At 47.0% G+C, this 18245-nt stretch overlaps 1 protein-coding gene and 1 long non-coding RNA gene across 4 annotated transcripts in view; one reads left to right on the top strand and one right to left on the bottom strand.

Moving 5' to 3' along the window:
• LOC119164300 (homeobox protein OTX2) overlaps positions 1-18245 on the bottom strand; it is a 231649-nt gene that overhangs the window by 91713 nt on the left and 121691 nt on the right. For all 3 annotated transcript variants that reach the window (XM_075871351.1, XM_037416461.2, XM_037416462.2), the window contains exons 2-3: positions 14540-14757; positions 14137-14229 (exon numbers count right to left, since the gene is read on the bottom strand). In XM_075871351.1, the coding sequence (XP_075727466.1) occupies positions 14137-14229; positions 14540-14654 (208 nt within the window). In that variant the 5' untranslated portion in view covers positions 14655-14757. The remainder of the gene's footprint in view (positions 1-14136; positions 14230-14539; positions 14758-18245) is intronic.
• The window catches only part of LOC142768881 (uncharacterized), a 99893-nt gene continuing 95354 nt past the window's right edge, over positions 13707-18245 (top strand). Inside the window, exon 1 of the long non-coding RNA XR_012885515.1 lies at positions 13707-14072. This is a non-coding gene — a long non-coding RNA (uncharacterized LOC142768881). The remainder of the gene's footprint in view (positions 14073-18245) is intronic.

The following is an 18245-nucleotide window of genomic DNA, read 5'->3' as shown; positions in this document are numbered from 1 at the left end:
GGAAGCAGCTTATTTCTCAGCGACCCTGCAGGGTCTGCTGTGGAGCTCACCCGTACTGTACCTCTTGATTTGATTGATATGGGGGGGGGGGGGGGGTGAACGTCCCAAAACCACGATATGATTATGAGAGACGCCGCAGTGGAGGGCACCGGAAATTTCGACCACCTGGGGTCCTTTAACGTGCACCCAAACCTGAGCACGTGAGCCCACGAAATTTCCGCCTCTATCGGAAATGCAGCCGCCACAGCCGAGATGTATCCTGCAATATTGATCCTGCAGCCAAATGCGTCAAGGTAGTGTACTATACCTCTTGGTGTGCACTATATTGATACATTCGGCTGCAGGTGGTACCACGTTCTCACTTGGACTGCAGTGTTCGCCAAAGAAGACTCGAAGGCGATGACCCTTCAGTGTGGCTATCACTCGACACTGTATATACACTACGCAACCACGAACGTGTTTCAATTTTTCTCCCATTTTTTTTATTTCATTCGAACGCATGCAGCAAAGACGAGGTGGACGTGCGAGTCGCGCGCGCCCGTGATGTTGAAAAAGAGATCTAAGGCTTTAGCCTTGAAGAAAATGTTGAGCCTGCTCCCAATCCAAGCCAGGAACCTCACGTCGGACTTGTATCTACAGCCGCACATTCATCCGCACGTGAATGCGTCACATGAACGAAGCTGTGAATGCACAGCCGCACAAGCAATTACATATTGCGGCACGACACACGTCAATCTTCAGTCGCAAAGAAACAAAACGCATTGTACACGCAGTAGCAGCTGATGTCACGTCGAAGCGGAAGCTCGAGGGGTCACGTGATCAAATGCATGAAAATGCGGCTGATGTTGGAGTCGAGCGCTTTGAGAGTACTCCGAGCCAGGGGCGTAGCTAAAACTTTTTATCGTGGGAAGGTGGGGGGGGGGGGGGCGCACCTTTTATAAATCGTCCTATTGCCCTCTCTATGCCATTGGTGAGAAGAAAAAATCGGTGTGGGGGGGGAGGGGGGGGGGAGACACGGGCCAGGTGTGCAGAAGGGGAGACAGAAAGTTATGTGGGCTGATCAGATTAAAAAGTTAGAAGGCGTAACCCGGCAGCAGAAAACACGAGACAGGGTTGATTGGTGGATCATGGGAGATGCCTTTGCACTGCAGTGGGCGTAGTCAGGCTGATGATGATAATGACATTTATGCAGAGTCGTGAGGTAATCACTGGAAAGGGCATATGGCAAAAATGCAGCCGGTGTTTTCAAAGCCTTTTTTTATTTTAGAGATGACCACGCAGGCTGCAGGTAGCGGCCATATATGGACGCACTGCTTTTTCACCTGTCCCGAGTGTGTCACTTCTATAGGAACACAACGGATACGTATCGATTCACCAGATCAAAAGGTTCGTTACATTGAAACAAGTTTTCAATCCCGCAGATGATACTATTCAATTTCAACATAAAAGAGAACACATAGGCTTCTTAACTCACTGTTTGCAACAATATGCAGCACTTCCTCGTTATCAGAGATACGTTCTTCTCGAAGATTAAACGTAGATTGCGCATAGACATATTTCTATCTCCTTGTTCATGTCCTCCGAGGGTTGCTATCTCGTTTCATTGCTTTTAGCGCTGCTTCGCGCAAACGTGATGCATGCACAAAACATCGCAGGATGAATCGAAGCACGCACAGTTATGTTATCGCGAGCAGTGCACAACTTTGAGCAAAAATAATCGTGTGCTCTAATACCATGAGTGTGAGACATAAACATACTGTCTACCATCATTCACCGCTTTTCTGTTTAGTGTCGCAATAAGAAACGTACCGTCTGAAGTGTCTAATTTTGCAATGGTTTCTCTGTAAAGTGGGTAGAAACTTTTGAAACAGAACTTTGCTATCCGAGTTCGGTCTCCTTTCATCCGTGGGATGAATGCCCACAACACTGGTCGGTGGAGGCGATCACAATCGTGCTGCTGGTAAAAGTGAAAAAACTAAACCGCATGCGGTAATTGCAGCTAGGCTTACTCGAGTTTTGTTTATTAATAAAAAATACTGTATAGGGGTCATTTAAGGCACGAACACACTTTTGTTTTTTGTTGTTCTTATTAGCGGCGGCGGAGGCCGTATATTCGCATTTCTCCGCCGTTTGCATGCAGGCAAGCGAACACACCACCGGCAGCGCCACCATGCAGGCGCCTCTTTGAACACGTGAGAAATAAAACGAAAATTAGTCTCTGGCACAGTCTAAAACCATCTCAAGTGCGTAAAACAGAATTTCAAGTTAAACTTGTTTCTTTAAGCAAAATAAGTCTTCCTGCTAAGAATTCTTGTCCTACCATTAGATTGCGCCACATCGCTGTTGGGTGACGCTAGCGCTCATTTTTCGTCGACTTTCAACATCAAAATAAAATTGTAATTCTTTTTTCTATGAGTCAAAAGCACGTTCGTTGCAGCGTAGGGGTGAACGATCTTCTCTTGAGCGCCACAATTTAGAAAAAAATATTTCTGAGCGGTAGGCAATCCCTTTAAAGCAAAACTGAAGCATCCAGTGGCCACTCGAATGGGTCACCGTACGTAACATTTCGTTCAGTACATATAGTGGTTAATTGCAGTTTCCAAGTTTAAATTAAAATGCAAAATATTCCGTAACGGCACCCCACCTTTCGCAAACTAATATTCGCGTTCATAAACCTTCGCTAAACACAGTAATCGCTTCATGAGCGCTACCTCAGAGTTCCCTTTTATATTTATCCCGACTGTACGTTCGCCGTTGCTAAAAGCATACTTCCTTCCTTTTCATATTGAAAAACAAGCAGGCACGTATCTATTCAGAACTATTAAACAGTGCAAAGTCATGCCATAATCCACTCGCCATGCACTGTCTCATTCATCTAATTCACGTGCGCAAAGACTAAACTATACCAGGTGACGACAGTGATGTACTTTTTGCCCCTTCGTGCTGACAGTTACGTGCGTCACGTGTCATCACCACGAGTTAAGTATGGACACACAACGCGATTCCATATTTCCTTAAGCGAAAGCTGAAACAACGACACCGGTATATATACCCGTCGCCGAATGAAAATGGAGGTACACGATACAAGCAAGAAAAGGCGTCACCTCGCGCTGTGTCTCAATTCACAACTATAACACGTTGCCACGGTTCTCGAAATTTTCTCGTGGCGTCAAAGAACGTACGTTTTATGTTATTCATTCGCAATCTTTTGGTGGATGTAAGAACGCCTGCACGAGTAAACTATTGAGCGCCTATATAAGAAAACACTCGGATCATCCGCAACGTTTTCTTTTAGGCCCCCGCAATTTGTCGTATATGGAGCCCACAGTGATGCTCCGAATATAGCCAAGATGTGAAATGCTTCGTTATTCAGAATATCTCACTGCAAGAGCCTTCTTTGTTTGAGAAGCTCTTTTCCTTAGTCCTATGTGCGTCCTTGAACAGCGCTCACTTCTAACCTCTATATCCGACTTCTCGCCCCCAAATGGGATACTATATAGTCCTCATAACGTGTGTGAATCATCCGATACGAATACCCGCTAATTATTTAGACGAGTGAATGTTTCATTCACTAATTGGCAGGGAATCCTAACTGTAGACAAGGAAGTACGACTTATACCCGCGTGTTTCAAGGCGCGCTGTATAACCACTATTTTTTTTTCTTCCGAAGCGAAACCACAAGGTTATAAAGTTACACGCATAATTAATGCACGAGCTATATTCCAAAAAAAACTATGAAAGATATTTCGTGCGTACCGTCGCTTTTTCTTCTTTTTTTCCTGTACGTGGTGCAAGTATACCATATTGAGCGGCTGTTAAGAACATTTACCATAGTACTTTCCCGGAGAAGTAACAGATTGTGTTGTACATATATAAATTCAGTCTGACGTGCAATATTAATATATCAGGAAATGGCCCGCACTTTCATTATACAGATTTGACACTATTTTGGTCCAGAGAGAAAGTAAACATTAAGTAAATAAAATAAAGTTTCAATCATCATCATTATCATACAGATTTCACTGAGTATGTATACCAGGTTATTCCCTGCCTATTTCCCCAACATTGCTACCATGACTTCCAGCACTTCTTAGCTGTCTAGTGTTACTAGTGTTTTATATGTCCCTATTGTATGCGTTGACGTCATGTGCAGTGTATTGCGAGTGCTGTCCAGTGGTGCATAACTTCCTCTATCGCGTGTGTCAGCTGATCGGCAGTCGGCAAGCTCATTCTCTGAACTTGTATCCGTGGCAACTTTCACAACAATGCTCACTTGCTCAAATGTTTGACTCAGGCTAAGGCTTTCATCATTCGCCAATTGTTATACAATTAAAGTGTCCTTCACTGCAACCTTTTTACCTCTTTTGAAACGTAAACTAAGTTTCATTTTCAACATGATCCTGTAAATGGTGTTTTCCCAGGATGCACGTGCTTAGTGCTACTGGAAGTTGATCTAGTTGGTCGGAATTGGTCATAAATTGATCGGACGCTGAGACACGAACAGGAAAGTATTAAATGCAATATCTAGAACAGTGTTATATGCACGGATACCTAGCACAACAGCGTAAGGTCATTTTCTTATTCAACGCGATGTGTCAATCGCCAATGTGTTGCCAAAATGTCACATTGCAGCTCAGGCTCATCTTACTGGCGCTGCAACTTTTGAGGTCATGTGTGGTGAGAAAGACAAGGGGCAGCATGGTACCAAGTACATGCCATTGGAATGAATTCATCCATGCCTGTGATTCTGTCTTTTGAAGCCTTTATTTCTGGGTTTTGCTAGTGCGAATGTTGGAGTGGCTGTGCTGAATTATCTGACCGAGACCAAGTGACTAATGAAATCTATATTAATACCCTTCTGCTTCGACTTATTCATAACTTTTCTTATTAATTCATTTTTTATTTTAAGTTAGGATTTCTATTTAGGTTATTATCTGTTACTAATAAAAAGATTTATAGTTAGTTCAATTACGTGAGCATTGTTGAAATTTCGTTCTAAAGTTTCTAATAATTTCATTTATAGCCTCCATTAGCCTACAACTGAATAAAATTTTATAAGACCACTTAGTTATTAGCGATCCCTCACAGTGGGCATGGGCCACAAGAGAAGGTCAACAAGAACAAGTACTGCGCAAGGGCCCGCCCAGCGTAAAGCTCGTTTTCTGGCTGAACTAGACAAGAGGCAAATTTGCACATTTTCGGTGGGTAATTTTTTATTGAATTTGTGGCAATTACTGTACTTATGTAATGTTCACCCCTATAGCTGACAGTGTTCCTTGTTTATGTCCACTACTACATTCCGAATTGTCAATAAACAATGTGGGCTTACATTCATGGCGTGCTTTTTGCCAGTTGAGGCATCTCGGTCACCTGGCGACATAGCGGAAACATTTATACAAACGTTACGCTGCCGTGCACGTGAATACCACCCCGCAAGAGCAGCGAATAAACGCCCACAAACAAGCGGGCGCGCCCAGCAACCACCCCCAACGCCACCAGTGCCGCCACCATTACGCCCTAGCGCAATCATGACGATAGTATTAACAGCGCCATCTCTAGGTCGGTTTTGATAGTTCACAACGCCACCGCTACCTTTATTATAGTTCCACTGTGAAAGGTACACTTTTTATTCTCTAAATGGTAGTATCTAGGTGTTCCGTGGTTCACATGTGTGTTTAGAATAAGTTGTGGACGCTTCAGGGCAATGACGGACTTTAATAACGATGATATATGGTGTTTACTGGTGCAAGGGTCATGTGATGGCCAAAAAGCGCCAGCACATGAGACAGAAGATGTGTGCAATGGATGTGATGACTGCCTTTATAGAGGCCTATAGTTCCTCGCGCTAACGGCGGGTAAAACATACAGGTAGTAAAATCATGAGAGCGGCATGAAATGTGTTCAGTGAAGGTGAGCTGCTAACAGTTCTGATAATACTGACATACAATGGGATAACCCTTATCTTTCCCAGTTATCATCAAACGAGACCATACGTGGCCAACAGTATTACTGCAATAGAGGTCCAAAACAGCCGCCGAGTTTTAAGCGGGGATAAGGAGCCTTAGCAATTAGCCCGCTCACGTTCAACCTTTTCCTTGCTACAACTTGTCAAATATTTCAAAAGTATTCTCCTATAAGCTGCAGATAACGTTACAAGAGATAGTTCTTCGCATTGGGCACCTTTCTTATATCTGAAAGCAGTTAAAGAGGTTTTGTTCTCACTCCACCACAACATAAAAAACAAACTTTTTGCTGCGGTGTTAGACAACGAAAATTGAAGTGACCAGAAGTGATGCAACATGCACCGAGCAAAAAGGCCTTATCTCTGCCGCATTATCTTACCCTTCATCTCAACATCAACGAATGGTCTATGAGTTTCTTTCCCCACTCATCATCATGCGCTCGGTAGGTATGATGTGATTTTTTTTTGTCCACGACCCCAGGCGGGCTGCCCATTTGCTGCACTTAGAAATTTGCGACCTTAAGTGCACGCACTGTTTGACCGTTTGCATCGCTCATTCGATTATCGGGTATGCCGGTGTCACCACGGAGCAGACTTATTTTGGTTTTGTCCCTACCGTAGTCATAAACAACACTCGTTTGTTTTGTTTTTCACATCAGATGGGAACATGACATGGACGCATGTACGCAGTCAAGCATCCGTTGGGCGCACCTTGCACAGCCAAATGCGTATCAGCCAACGACAACGACGATGTTCTGGTCGTTGCCTCGGTAGCGTGAATGCACGAAAAGGGCTTGGTGCGACAGCACCAAGAGGGCCTGTATTGGTGCGAAAGAATCGTAAGGGCCTTTACTTTGTGGCAAAAGGTTGGTAAGGCCTTTCTTTCCTTTGTGGGGGTGAGCTGGAAAGGCCTTTACTATTGGTAAAACAGGGTAGGGATGGTGTTTTCAAGCCAAATGCCTGTCATCCAATGACAAGGACAATGTTCTGGATGTTGCCTTGGTAGCATGAAAGCACGAAAAGGGCTTGTTGGTGCGATGGCACCAAGAGGGCCTGTCATTGGTGCGAAAGAATCGTAAGGACCTTTACTCTGTGGCAATAGTTTGGTAAGGCCTCCCTTTCCTTTGTGGGAGTGAGCTGGGAAAGCGTTTCCTATTGGTAAGACAGGGTAGGGACGGTGTTTCCTTGGCCGGGAATAGCCGGTAGTGCGTTCCGTTCGTCAGAAAAGGTAACAAAATGAGCAAGAGATGATTGACATGCCTGTATAGTGACAGCTGTGATCATGTCTAATTAGGGAAAGAGTTGAAACGCAGAGAAATTCACCATTTGGTATGCTTTGTGCACAATTGTTGATTGATTCATATGTAGGGTTTAACGTCCCAAAACCACTATATCATTATGAGAGACGCCGTAGTTGCGGGCTCTGAAAATTTTGACCACCTGGGGTTCTTTAACGTGCACCCAAATCTGAGCACACGCACCTACGCGATTTCCGCCTCCATCGGAAATGCAGCCGCTGCAGCCAAGATACGATCCCGTGACCTGTGACCTGCGGTTGGGCAGCCGAGTATTGTGCACAATTGTGTCCACCACTTATTTTTCTAGGTGTAGGTATATAGCGGCCGAGATAGGGCTTTACACTTCCATTTTTTGATTAAATAAACAACCTGCGTATTAGCTGTACATACATTTAAGTTCGATTTGTGTGTCGTTGAGTATACTAACATTGCTGAAGGTATTACTATACGTTCGACGAATATTCGCTAGTTCGACGGGCCGATTCCTGGAAGCCGCGACAAACATGAAGTTTTTCTTTACTCACAATGGCATTGCACGCACGAATCTATGATGTATTTCTGGCCTGAGATTCGATTCTGTTTGTTTAAAAACAGAGCGTAAGGGACATCAGAATAAATGGATATTTAATTGGTTACCATTAGGACATTTCTGTTAAAGTAAAAAATCGAGAGCCTTGAAATTGTGCGTCTGATCGATGCATTTGCATACAATTATCACAAGTGGCGTCCGCATGAGTGTTAACCTGGAAATATAATCGGTGATGTTTGGTTGTGGAGGATTAGGGGGCGACGATTACGCACACTATTGTTATTCAGGTAGCAGTACGGCAGCTTGCACCTGATTTCGATTCCAGTTTCAGTTTTGCATGCTTCCAGCTTTAACGACTTTAGAAAACAAAAAAAGCTACATAAAAACGTGCGAATCAACGAAACACTTCAATTATTCAGTTTGAGTTCCCGTGCTAAAGACTGAATCATCAGGATGAAATCAGTACTGGAAAGTGGAATTAATAGTTGATGATTTTCCTGCATGTCCTGAACCAGCAGCTCGTTTTACAGGCACTAATTCCGCATCACCTTGGAATCCGCGGACAAGTTATTTCGTGTGCTTTCCCAGTTGAGCGCTGTGTCACCGCTGTGATCTCAAGAGCCAACAGCTCATGCAGACAACGCCGTAAAGAGTTGCTGCAGACTATACCGATCCATTGCGAAAAGCAGGAGTCCTCGGGACTTTTCCAGGAAGCAAACATAGAATGCGTGCGTATAAGATTAGAGCGTTTCGTGAAAGACGCGGCCACGAGTTTCATTCACATATCGTCATCAAACGCAATACTTGACCACTGGCATCGTCGGCATCAACACAATTTAGGAAGACAACCACTTCGTGATCGCGGTACGTCATTGTGTGGTCGATCAGTAAAAAATTGTGACATCATGAAGTCACTGGGACGGCATCTAATTGGACGTCACACGATGATGTCATCGCGTGACGTCACCGCTCGGTCAAAGGTGTACCAATGAAAGAGGCATTGCAAAAGGATATACTCGTCATCAGGTCCTGGTCAAATGGTGGCTACATCCAGAAAACCAGATGAAAGTGTTCGGGTTTCCTAAGTATATCTAGCACTTTTCGAACCTGATTAAGAGTTAACGTCCTAGGAAAAACTCACAAGGGACACGGTTTTTTGTGGGCCCAGGGCTTTGCGCTTTCGAAAAGGACTCGGCGCGTTCACGTGAGCATTCGCACAGCTCGGAGAACGTGCAGAAAAGGGACAACAAACGAGCGTGCACAGAAAAAAATATACAGAAAGGAAAACGAAGACGACGGCGAAAAGAAAGTGGAGCGAGTGCAGCATCGGAGGTTGTGCGCGCGCTGTGTTTGCAAATGCGGTTGCAAAAGGCGATCGGCTGCTCGGAACGCGGCCAAGGAGGAAGGAACGACTTGGGGCGCACTGTTGTGCATGCGTGCACTGTCCCGTATACCGTACACACGCGCACCCAGTCCGAACGCGAGTGAAAAGGAAACACTGCGTGGGGGAATTGCGCACGCACGTGTAATAGATACATACATGTACAATGGAATAGATTACCAGCATTATTCATAAATAGCATAGACTCAATTGAGCATATTGTATCTTCACCTGTATTGTTAAAGTGTTAAATGTCTTTCTTATTCATTGTTTGAGTTATGTCCTTATTCTTCGCGCTTTTCATGTTCATTGATCTTTTGTTGCCCTTATTACGAGCTTTGTAAGTACGTCCCTCCTGCTTGGGCCCTTCACTGGGCCTGCAGTATTATGTAAATAAAATAAAAAAAATTAAAAACACAACGTGCTCTATGTATTCATGCGTATGTGACGCACGCTTGCCTTGCACACATCTACAGTTATGGTTGTAAATGTCTTAACCGATGGGGAAGTCGACAAAACACGTCTACAGAGAAGTCATATTGTCTTATTGTTTCTTCTAAATTTTTGTTTCATCTTTCCTTGATTGATTGATTTGTGGGGTTTAACGTCCCCAAACCACTATTTGATTACGAGAGACGCCGTAGTGGAGGGCTCCGGAAATTTTGACCACCTAAGGTTCTTTAACGTGCACCCAAATTTGAGTACACGGGCCTACAACATCTCCGCCTCCATCGGAAATGCATCTTTCCTTCAACTCGGAGCAAAAATCTGTCGTAAAAGCTGGCGCCCGGAGCTGGAGAAAGGTATAATGCTTAAAAAAAGCGATGGAAGTGTCTCTCTGAGGCACGATTTGTAAGCAGAAAGAGTATCGCTTTAGAGCATCTATTAAGAGTTTTCCGAACAGAAAACGCTAGTTCGGAGTTCGGCGAAAACCCTAGTTCTGAAAACGCTAGTTCCGAGCAGCTATAATTGACCATTCGCGAAATTCGGCAAGGATGCTTTACTGCGAGGTCGTTTTCCAACCAAACCCTCTCGTTCACAGACTCCTCTTTTTCCACTCATTGCGTTCTCGCCTTCCCCCACCACCCACCCCCCTTTTTGTTTTGTCGTACTCCCGTGCCTTCTTACTTGAACTGGTATAGCGCATTACGGGGAAGAAGAAACGGCCGAGCAGACCGACACAAGAGGACAGGTCTGCTCGGCCGTTTCTTCTTCCCCGTAATGCGCTATACCAGTTCAAGTACGATGAATCAACTCGCCCAATCTTCAACACTCGCATGCCTTCACTGGAATAAGGAGCGGTAAAAGCAGAGAGAGAGTGAAAAAAGCAGTCTGTGCGAGTTTTTTGGTTGAAAAACAACCTTCTAGTGGGAAAGCGACCTTGCAGATTTTTTTTCGCAAATGGTCAATTATGAGCAGGAGGCAAAACGTACTATACAAGTAAAAAAGATTCTCGAAGTGTCAGATGTTATAACTTGTTACGATAGATATTGGAGACAAAATCCAATGCAAATTGGATGAAAATAAAGTTTAAGAGCTGGTAAGTTATTTTCAAAGATCTGCACGTTTTCCCCGGACCGGAACCATCGCGGGGTTGAGTGAAGGGGGACCGCCGAGTTTATTTTCGGGGAACAGGATGACTCTACCCTTGCTGGACCAGACTGACCCTTGCCATAGAATGGAAGGCACACGTCTACATAACAATGCACGAAGAATCTGGTCGATGCGAGACTCACTGGCCGAAGAGGCCTGGGCAGTGACCAGACCTTTCTAGAAACGAATGAACTAAGGAACGAAGGAACGACTAAAGATGCCGGGCTCTCTGAAGCAGTTGTAAACAGCGTAAATGAACGCGCTGGATATAAATATAAAATATCATAGTAAGCTAGTTACTATTACTGAATACATTTTCATAACACTTATCAATGCACCGTGAAATGAACTATGTATTTAAAAGACCAGTACTCGTGGAAGACGTCAGATGAAGCCGCTAAAGCTAAGCGCGACGTGACAGGAGTAAGCAACGTGGCACTTAACTTCTCCCAAAGCAGCAGTTGATCATCGACGTTATACCGATGCAATTTCGGTCATTTTCACGTTTCACCGAAGTGGCCTGTATACATGTGAAGTCGAGAAGAATGAACGAGCTATATGCTACACGTGGCAGTTGTTGTTAAAAACCGACATCAGATCCGTCAAAGATGCGTGCTCGTAGCATACTAAAAAGATTATAATATACAGATGTTTATTGTTTTGACAAAGCTGCAGGCAGTATTTTTTCGGTGGGGGCACTTTGATCTGGAGTGGGAGCCTGGCATCCGATGTGGTCCAGTGCCATTTTAGGCTGTATACGCCATGACCAAAAAAAAAAAAAGAATTAGGAGAGGGGGGCACGGGCCTGGTGCACTACTCTCTGGCTAGGCCACTGTTTTCGGAGTGCACCCGGAGTAGTGACAAACAAAAATCAGACTAAGAGCAGCGTGTAGAAGCATGTCTCTTTTGGAGCAGTCTGAAGCAACTGAATTGGCACTTCCATCACTGATAATGTTCCGCAGTGAATGCACCACCCACCACCCACTTGAACCTCCTCAGCAGCTGCTGTTGAAGTCTGCTGGAGCTAACGTATACGGGGCTCGATGGACCACACCCTAGCATATCATGAATAGCTTCATTATCCAACGAATGCCTATCTGCATCTACGCGAGAAAGTTCGCGATCATTCTCAGCACCAAGCTTTGTATATCGTAATCGTATTACATGAAACTAACTGGCTGGAGAAGTTTAACACGCTATAGCTCATAAGCTGCGGCAAAGACTTGCGCCAGGGGATGTTCCATCCACCAGCGAGGAGGACTGTGGCGAGGCCACCTCAAGCACGGACCTCAGGGTCCAGTCAACAGTGCTCCAGAGGGCGCGCGAAATTCATGCTGGTGATTTCGATCGCAGTGATGGGTGTATACTCCTTACTCACTAGCTTACTGATCTTATTCCTCATTTTGCTTCAGTGTCATGTCGAAAAATATCAAGATGGCCCACCCCACTCACAATCAACGTGCAAGTTACTTGAGTTATCGTCGTGATGGGCAGAAACCTAAATTTCTGGCCAGGCCGTCGGAGAAGAACTTGAAGCCCTCACCAATGGCTCGATACTGGAATACACCGTCATAAACCGCGATGTTGCATCAGAGTTGCTCTATTCGGTGCCTATTTTTGATGAGCTGTCCTACCATAACACTTACCGGCGTCTTACGCGTCTCAAGCACAAACTCCAAGCAGCGAACGTATCAAAGAAAAGCTCGCATCACTGGAAGACGGCCTCTCAGAACTTTCAAGCGGAGCCCTCCAATGTTCCAAACCACGTATGCTATTCTACAGACTACATATTTTCGGATATATTATAGCACACTTGCTCATGCGAAGCTCCTGAATCACGTCTCGAGGTATTTCGTGGAAGAAAAGGACTACCGCACAGAATATCGAATACAGCTCTTCACCTCAAACTGAGCATTCATGACACAGAATACGAGGAAGCGCTTCACACTACACCTGCACACGAAACGTGGGCGTCAAAGGCACTGCAATCATCATCCAGTGATGGCAACCAGCGCTCAAAATAGAGGCCATGGAAGTTGTCTTGGCTGTATACTCTGCCGCCTCTGCCGCCTATGGCGGCTCACTTATCTTCTGCGGGCACGCCTACTCTCTGATGATGATAAGTGAGCTGATCATGCCGCCAGCTTTGGGCGAGTCACTTCAGACTGACAGGAGGGCCGTCTGTTATGGTACGACGCCAAGGCACAAGCTCTAAGTCACTGCCCGCCCCGCAAACCCAGAAAAGGAGAGTATAAAACATGCGTATATCGACCAAAACAAGAGAAGGCTGAGCAAGAACTCTCCCACAAGCCGACCCCTTCTACGCGAAGCAGAACGAGAAAGATGGAAAAGCTATCGTTCGCAGGAGTCACGTCAGGGTCAGGGCCAGAAGTTGGAACGTAGCACTGGCACCAACAAAGCACTCAAATACTTTTTTGGAACAGGCTTCCATTCGGCTTGTGGGCAAACCGATTTGCCAGCCGTGTAGGCGCCAGTCTGGTTCGCCACGACACATGCACAGCGCCCAATACAACAGGGAGGAAGCCTTACGCTATCGGAACACGTCACGACAAACCCCGAGCCCGCCGTGGAGCTCGACCAACGGGAACCGGACTTTATTTTTTCGTTCTCTCGGTAGGCGGGGCCACGCAGAGACCCTCCCACGGCGGAATCCAGCCCGGAGGAAAAGGAACTCCGCGATGGCCGGATCCAGAATCCATCGGCCGGCCTCTCGCCATGGCTGGTTGCGAGAGAATCAGCAAAGGAGGGAGAGAGTGGCTGGTCATCATATCGGGGGGCGAGCGTTTCTGTAAATGGCTCAACACGAAACCCTCCTTCATCTTCTTGACGCAAACTCTTAAAAAAAGAAACAGCCTCCTCTCTCATCCCCTTTCCCTCCCATCACCGTCACATACACACACACATACACAATCACCGAAACGCTGATACGTCGAAAACAGCAGGTTTCTTCGGCGATCGAAGACAAATTCGCCGTGCGACGCACTTTTCGTTCTTGCACCCGCTTTCCGGATCTCGTTTGCTCCAATGCCCGGCCCCGAAGATTGTCGACGTCTCGATGATGGAAGAATCTTCCGACACCAAGTGGAAAACGAAACCCGACTCGTGTACGTGACGTGCGACTGGCTCCGGGAACTATGACGTCCTCCAGCGAGCGACGCATTCTCTTCACGCGCGAGACACGACCCCATGACGACGCACATCAGCGCTGGGAAACGGCCAAGTCCACACATCCGAAGGACGTCCCGGGGACATCCGACGGTCGTCCCCCATTACGTAGTACACGAAAACGTCAGTACACACGAATCGCGCCGGAATAAGAAGGGTAAAAAGGAAAAGTAGTATCGATACTCACTCGGGCAGCCAGCGGATCCGTACCAGACGTCATCCAGTGCCGGTGGTTGATCCCAATCCTCACGGTACTTGTCCAGCCGTACCGCTCCGTGCACTGTTTTTGAGAAAAAGGAAACTCAGAGTCGGTGGGCTTTTTTCGCAAAAACGGCAGGGGTGTGTGAAGGGGACCCGGGCCCGCACCACGAGAGGGCGAACGCCGAGCCAAGGCGTATTACAAGCTTCCTCCCCCCCCCCCCCCCCTTCCTCATACCCGCGCGGCACACAATTAGGCATCCGTCAAAGCCGTAATCGGCTTTGAGGCTCTCAAGGCCTCCTCTCCCCGCACCCTCCGCCGCTACGCGTGCTCCTCTTCTTCCGAGAGATACGCGAAAAGCCGCTCTTCGCGAGCCGCTAATCCAGCTTACCGGGATAGCCTGGGTGAAGCAGATCGACGCCCGCCGAGGTGTGCAGTCCGATGCCGTTCATGGAGTACGCGGCCGCCGCCGCGGGACCTTTGAGGTGGTGGTACGCAGCAGCCATGGCCGCGCCGCCCGCAGTCGCCTGGCAGCTGCCGAAAGGCCCCGGTCCTGCCGCAGCCGCCGGTTGAAACGCCAGCTTGCTCGCACTCGATGGCAGGGGCAGCCTGCGCAACGCCGCACGACCAGGCGCACTGTGTAGCATCCGCGAACGCAGCTCGCGCGCACACGCCCCGCCCCCGTGGGGGGGCGCCCGCACGCACCGCCCACTCGCGCCGCCGTAACGCGTCGTAGCGCGAGCTGACGCACGCGCGCCCTCCTTTGGCATCAGGTCACGTAAGCGACCCGCCCCCACCGCGGAACCACTCTCTCTTTCCCACCCCTCTTTCCACTCTTGTTTGGTTTTGAATAACTTCAAAGGAAGTCGCCGCTGGTAGGAGGGGCGAGGTGTCTGGGAAGCTCCGCCCACATCCTTTCCTGCGCCTTTGTTCCGTTTTCTCTTGGTCTCCCGCGGGAGAGAAAGCGCGCGCGCGCGCGACGCGCTCGCTTCATCGGAGAACGCGCGACTGCGGGCGCGCGCTTCGCCCGCCGCCGACGCCGAAGAGCGCGGGAAAAAAAAAAAAAAAGTGCGCGCTTGTTTGGGGATCAATGGAAACGGGCACGAGAGAGGATCAGACGGGAATTATCTCCTTAAAGGGAATTTGATCCCCCCCCCTCGCGTTCCTTTTTGGTTGCGGCGAAAGGATAATAAGGCGCTCAATTGGATTACAACGCCATGGCCGCCAAAAGCTAATCAGGTGGTGGCGGCAGCGGATGAGCGACGGGAGCAAGGCGACGGAAGTGGGTGATAAAAAAGGAGAGATACGGTGACCGCGATGGGCGAGGCTTACGGAAACGATAAGAGAGGAAGAAACGCGGAAGGAACTGTGGAAGGATGAACGATACAGCAAGAAGGGAACGGCATTTTCCGGCGCTTCGACGTTACGAACGAGAGTGGCGCGGGGCAGCCTAGTATTGCTATCGAGGATAGACGCCGTGTTACGTCTACGGGGTGCAAACAAGAAAAAAGGTGGAGCTTGTTTATTCACCGAGATAAGCCGGAGATAAGGTGTTTAAAAGAAAGCTCCGGTGGCTGGTCTTCACCGCACTGCTTGCCGGCCCATTTGTCTACCAGTGTAACAACATGCGCCAGGCCCGTACGTAGACTCTTTTACGGATGTACTTTTACGGATCTTGCGTTTACGGATGAGCCTTTGCGGATGTGCATTTACGGATGGGCATTTGCGGATGTGCATTTACGGATGTGCATTTACGGATGTGCATTTACGGATGTGCATTTACGGATGTGCATTTACGGATGTGCATTTACGGATGTGCATTTACGGATGTGCATATATACGGAAGAGCTTTTACATGTGTGCTTTTACGGATGCACCAAAATACTGTGTGGTTAACCTTGCCGTTTTGCGTCTCCAACTAACAAACGAACAGCGCTACGGTAGAAGTCCATGACTAAGAATGGCTGGGTTGATGCATTACACGTTTCGCGACCTTGGTAATGCACGTAATCACACACGAAAATATAGGAAACATTCGCAGCCTAAGACGGCCGCGTCCATGTGTCAGACGTAAATCCTCCGCGCAACGTTAACACAGGAGTTGAACTTTGATGTTGGTCATATTAACGCAATAGCGTTAAAGAGCTCGTTTGTTGAAATTCCGGCGTCGGCGTCAATTGTTGTGAGCGAGAAGTCATCTTTGCGTGACCGAAAAACCGAGAAAGATGGAAATAAAACAAATATTAAAACGTTCTGTGTTCGAGGGGGAATTGAATGCCGGGTTGTTTGCGAAGCAAGCCGGTGTTCTGCCACATATCCACGCATCTGCTTGTTAATAGAGTGAAAGTAACTTCCTCTGCTTAGGAATCTTCCTTCCATCATGGTGTTTAGCTGGCGCTTCGCTGATTTGGCGCCCGACGCCATGTGCGACTTGCGGTTCTTACCAATTTTTTTGTCGTACGTAGTCTGTGCTACGTATGACGTAAGCCGGTTGAGTTTCGCTTTCGGTATTGCGCCTTCTTGTTTATCAAAAATGATTTTCAAATTTACAGAGCATTTCAGGTACCGGGCGCGTGACAAGAGTGTCTCGGGAACACAGTAACATCGTTGCCCTGAAATGGCCAAAAAATCGCCAGATTCGGCCTTTGAAGCCCCACACCGGCAACCTTTAGAGGTCAATGGATCTCAATGAAATTCAATGAGCACGTTCACTTGCACGTTAGCGCCAGTCATGCCAAATTACAGGCTTGATAGTTTCCCAGATTCTTCTCAAACGATGATGTTTGATGTTTTGTGGCGCAAGATAGCCATTTCATGGCCAAAAAGTGCCTGTTCATGTTACTAGGGATATGGACAATGATTGTGATAAGGGGCTGTATGATAAGCGGCTTTAATAAGCGGCCTCCAAACGCTCGCCACACTTGCCAGAATTTAATGGCAACATTGTGTGTGGGACGTTCAGTTTTGCCTGGCGGAAGTGGTAGAAGTGATGTGCCTCTGAGTGGCAGCATCCAGCTGCTAGTCTGCTATTGATTTTGTGGGTTGGGCCCCTGCTTCCTTGGTTGAGCGTGCGATTTCCCTCTCTGTGATGGTGGGCGTGCGATAGGTGGCAAGTGGCGTTGCGTTGCTGGCCACATGCGATTCGCCGTATATTCACCATAACAGCGTAATCGTATTAGCCGATCGTATCAGTCCCAAGCTGGACGTCGTTGACATGTAGTGTCATCTGGTGGGCATTATGCGCAATCAGGCAGGTTCGGGCAAATGCTTAGGTCACACAACACACTATAGTTTGAACGTCGGTTTCGGTATTGCGGTTTTTCACTTATTAAAAATTATTAATAAGCTTGTTGAGCATTTAGGCTATCCGGCGCGTGACAAGAGCATTTCAGCAACATAAAAGCACCATTAGCCTGACATGGTCAAAAAAAAAAGAAAACGCTGGAATTGGCTTTTTAGGACACGTAGTGGGTGCAAGTTCGAAACAATTTGATGTCCTATGTGCCCGAAATTCAATCAGGCAACCGGAAGGATACGCTGCTAGTGGTACTGCCAGATATATCCAATTCTTTGTCCCCCTTCCGCATTCTTGTTAATTTGTTTTATATATTCTGGTTTATCGCATTCTTCTGCAGTTTTTCACGTTTTTTTAAAGGAACATTATTATTGTTCCTGTCTAATTTCTCTTTCTTTTTTTTTAGCAAGCGTTGTAAACAAACTATTATGAGGTACAGTGTGGCCAATCCCCCCATGTGTGTATGAGCCAGGATATCTTAGGCGACAAGACAAAACAAGACAAATAGATTGTCGCTTTCACGTTCAACTTTTTAAGGCGTCGCTTAAGGGTCCCCCAATTTTTTTTCATTCAGTGACTAATAAAGCGTAGTCGTGCAGCTTAGCAGGGCCGCAGTAATCATTGGTTGTCCTTTACTTGCCATGTCAACTATATATAATTAGGAGGCACGCCGAAATGGGAAATGCTCCTGATTCATTTTGACCTCCAGGTTTTCTTAATTATTTACCCTGAAATGACCTTTGCAGGGTAATACGCAAGGAAATGGAGGGGGGGAGACAAAAGCATCAATAATAAAATGTCA

This window comes from Rhipicephalus microplus, chromosome 8, assembly GCF_043290135.1.
Source record: "Rhipicephalus microplus isolate Deutch F79 chromosome 8, USDA_Rmic, whole genome shotgun sequence".
Classification (NCBI taxonomy): Eukaryota; Metazoa; Arthropoda; class Arachnida; order Ixodida; family Ixodidae; genus Rhipicephalus; species Rhipicephalus microplus.
Note: the sequence above shows the minus strand (reverse complement) of the source record. Positions and strands in the feature narration are given on the sequence as shown.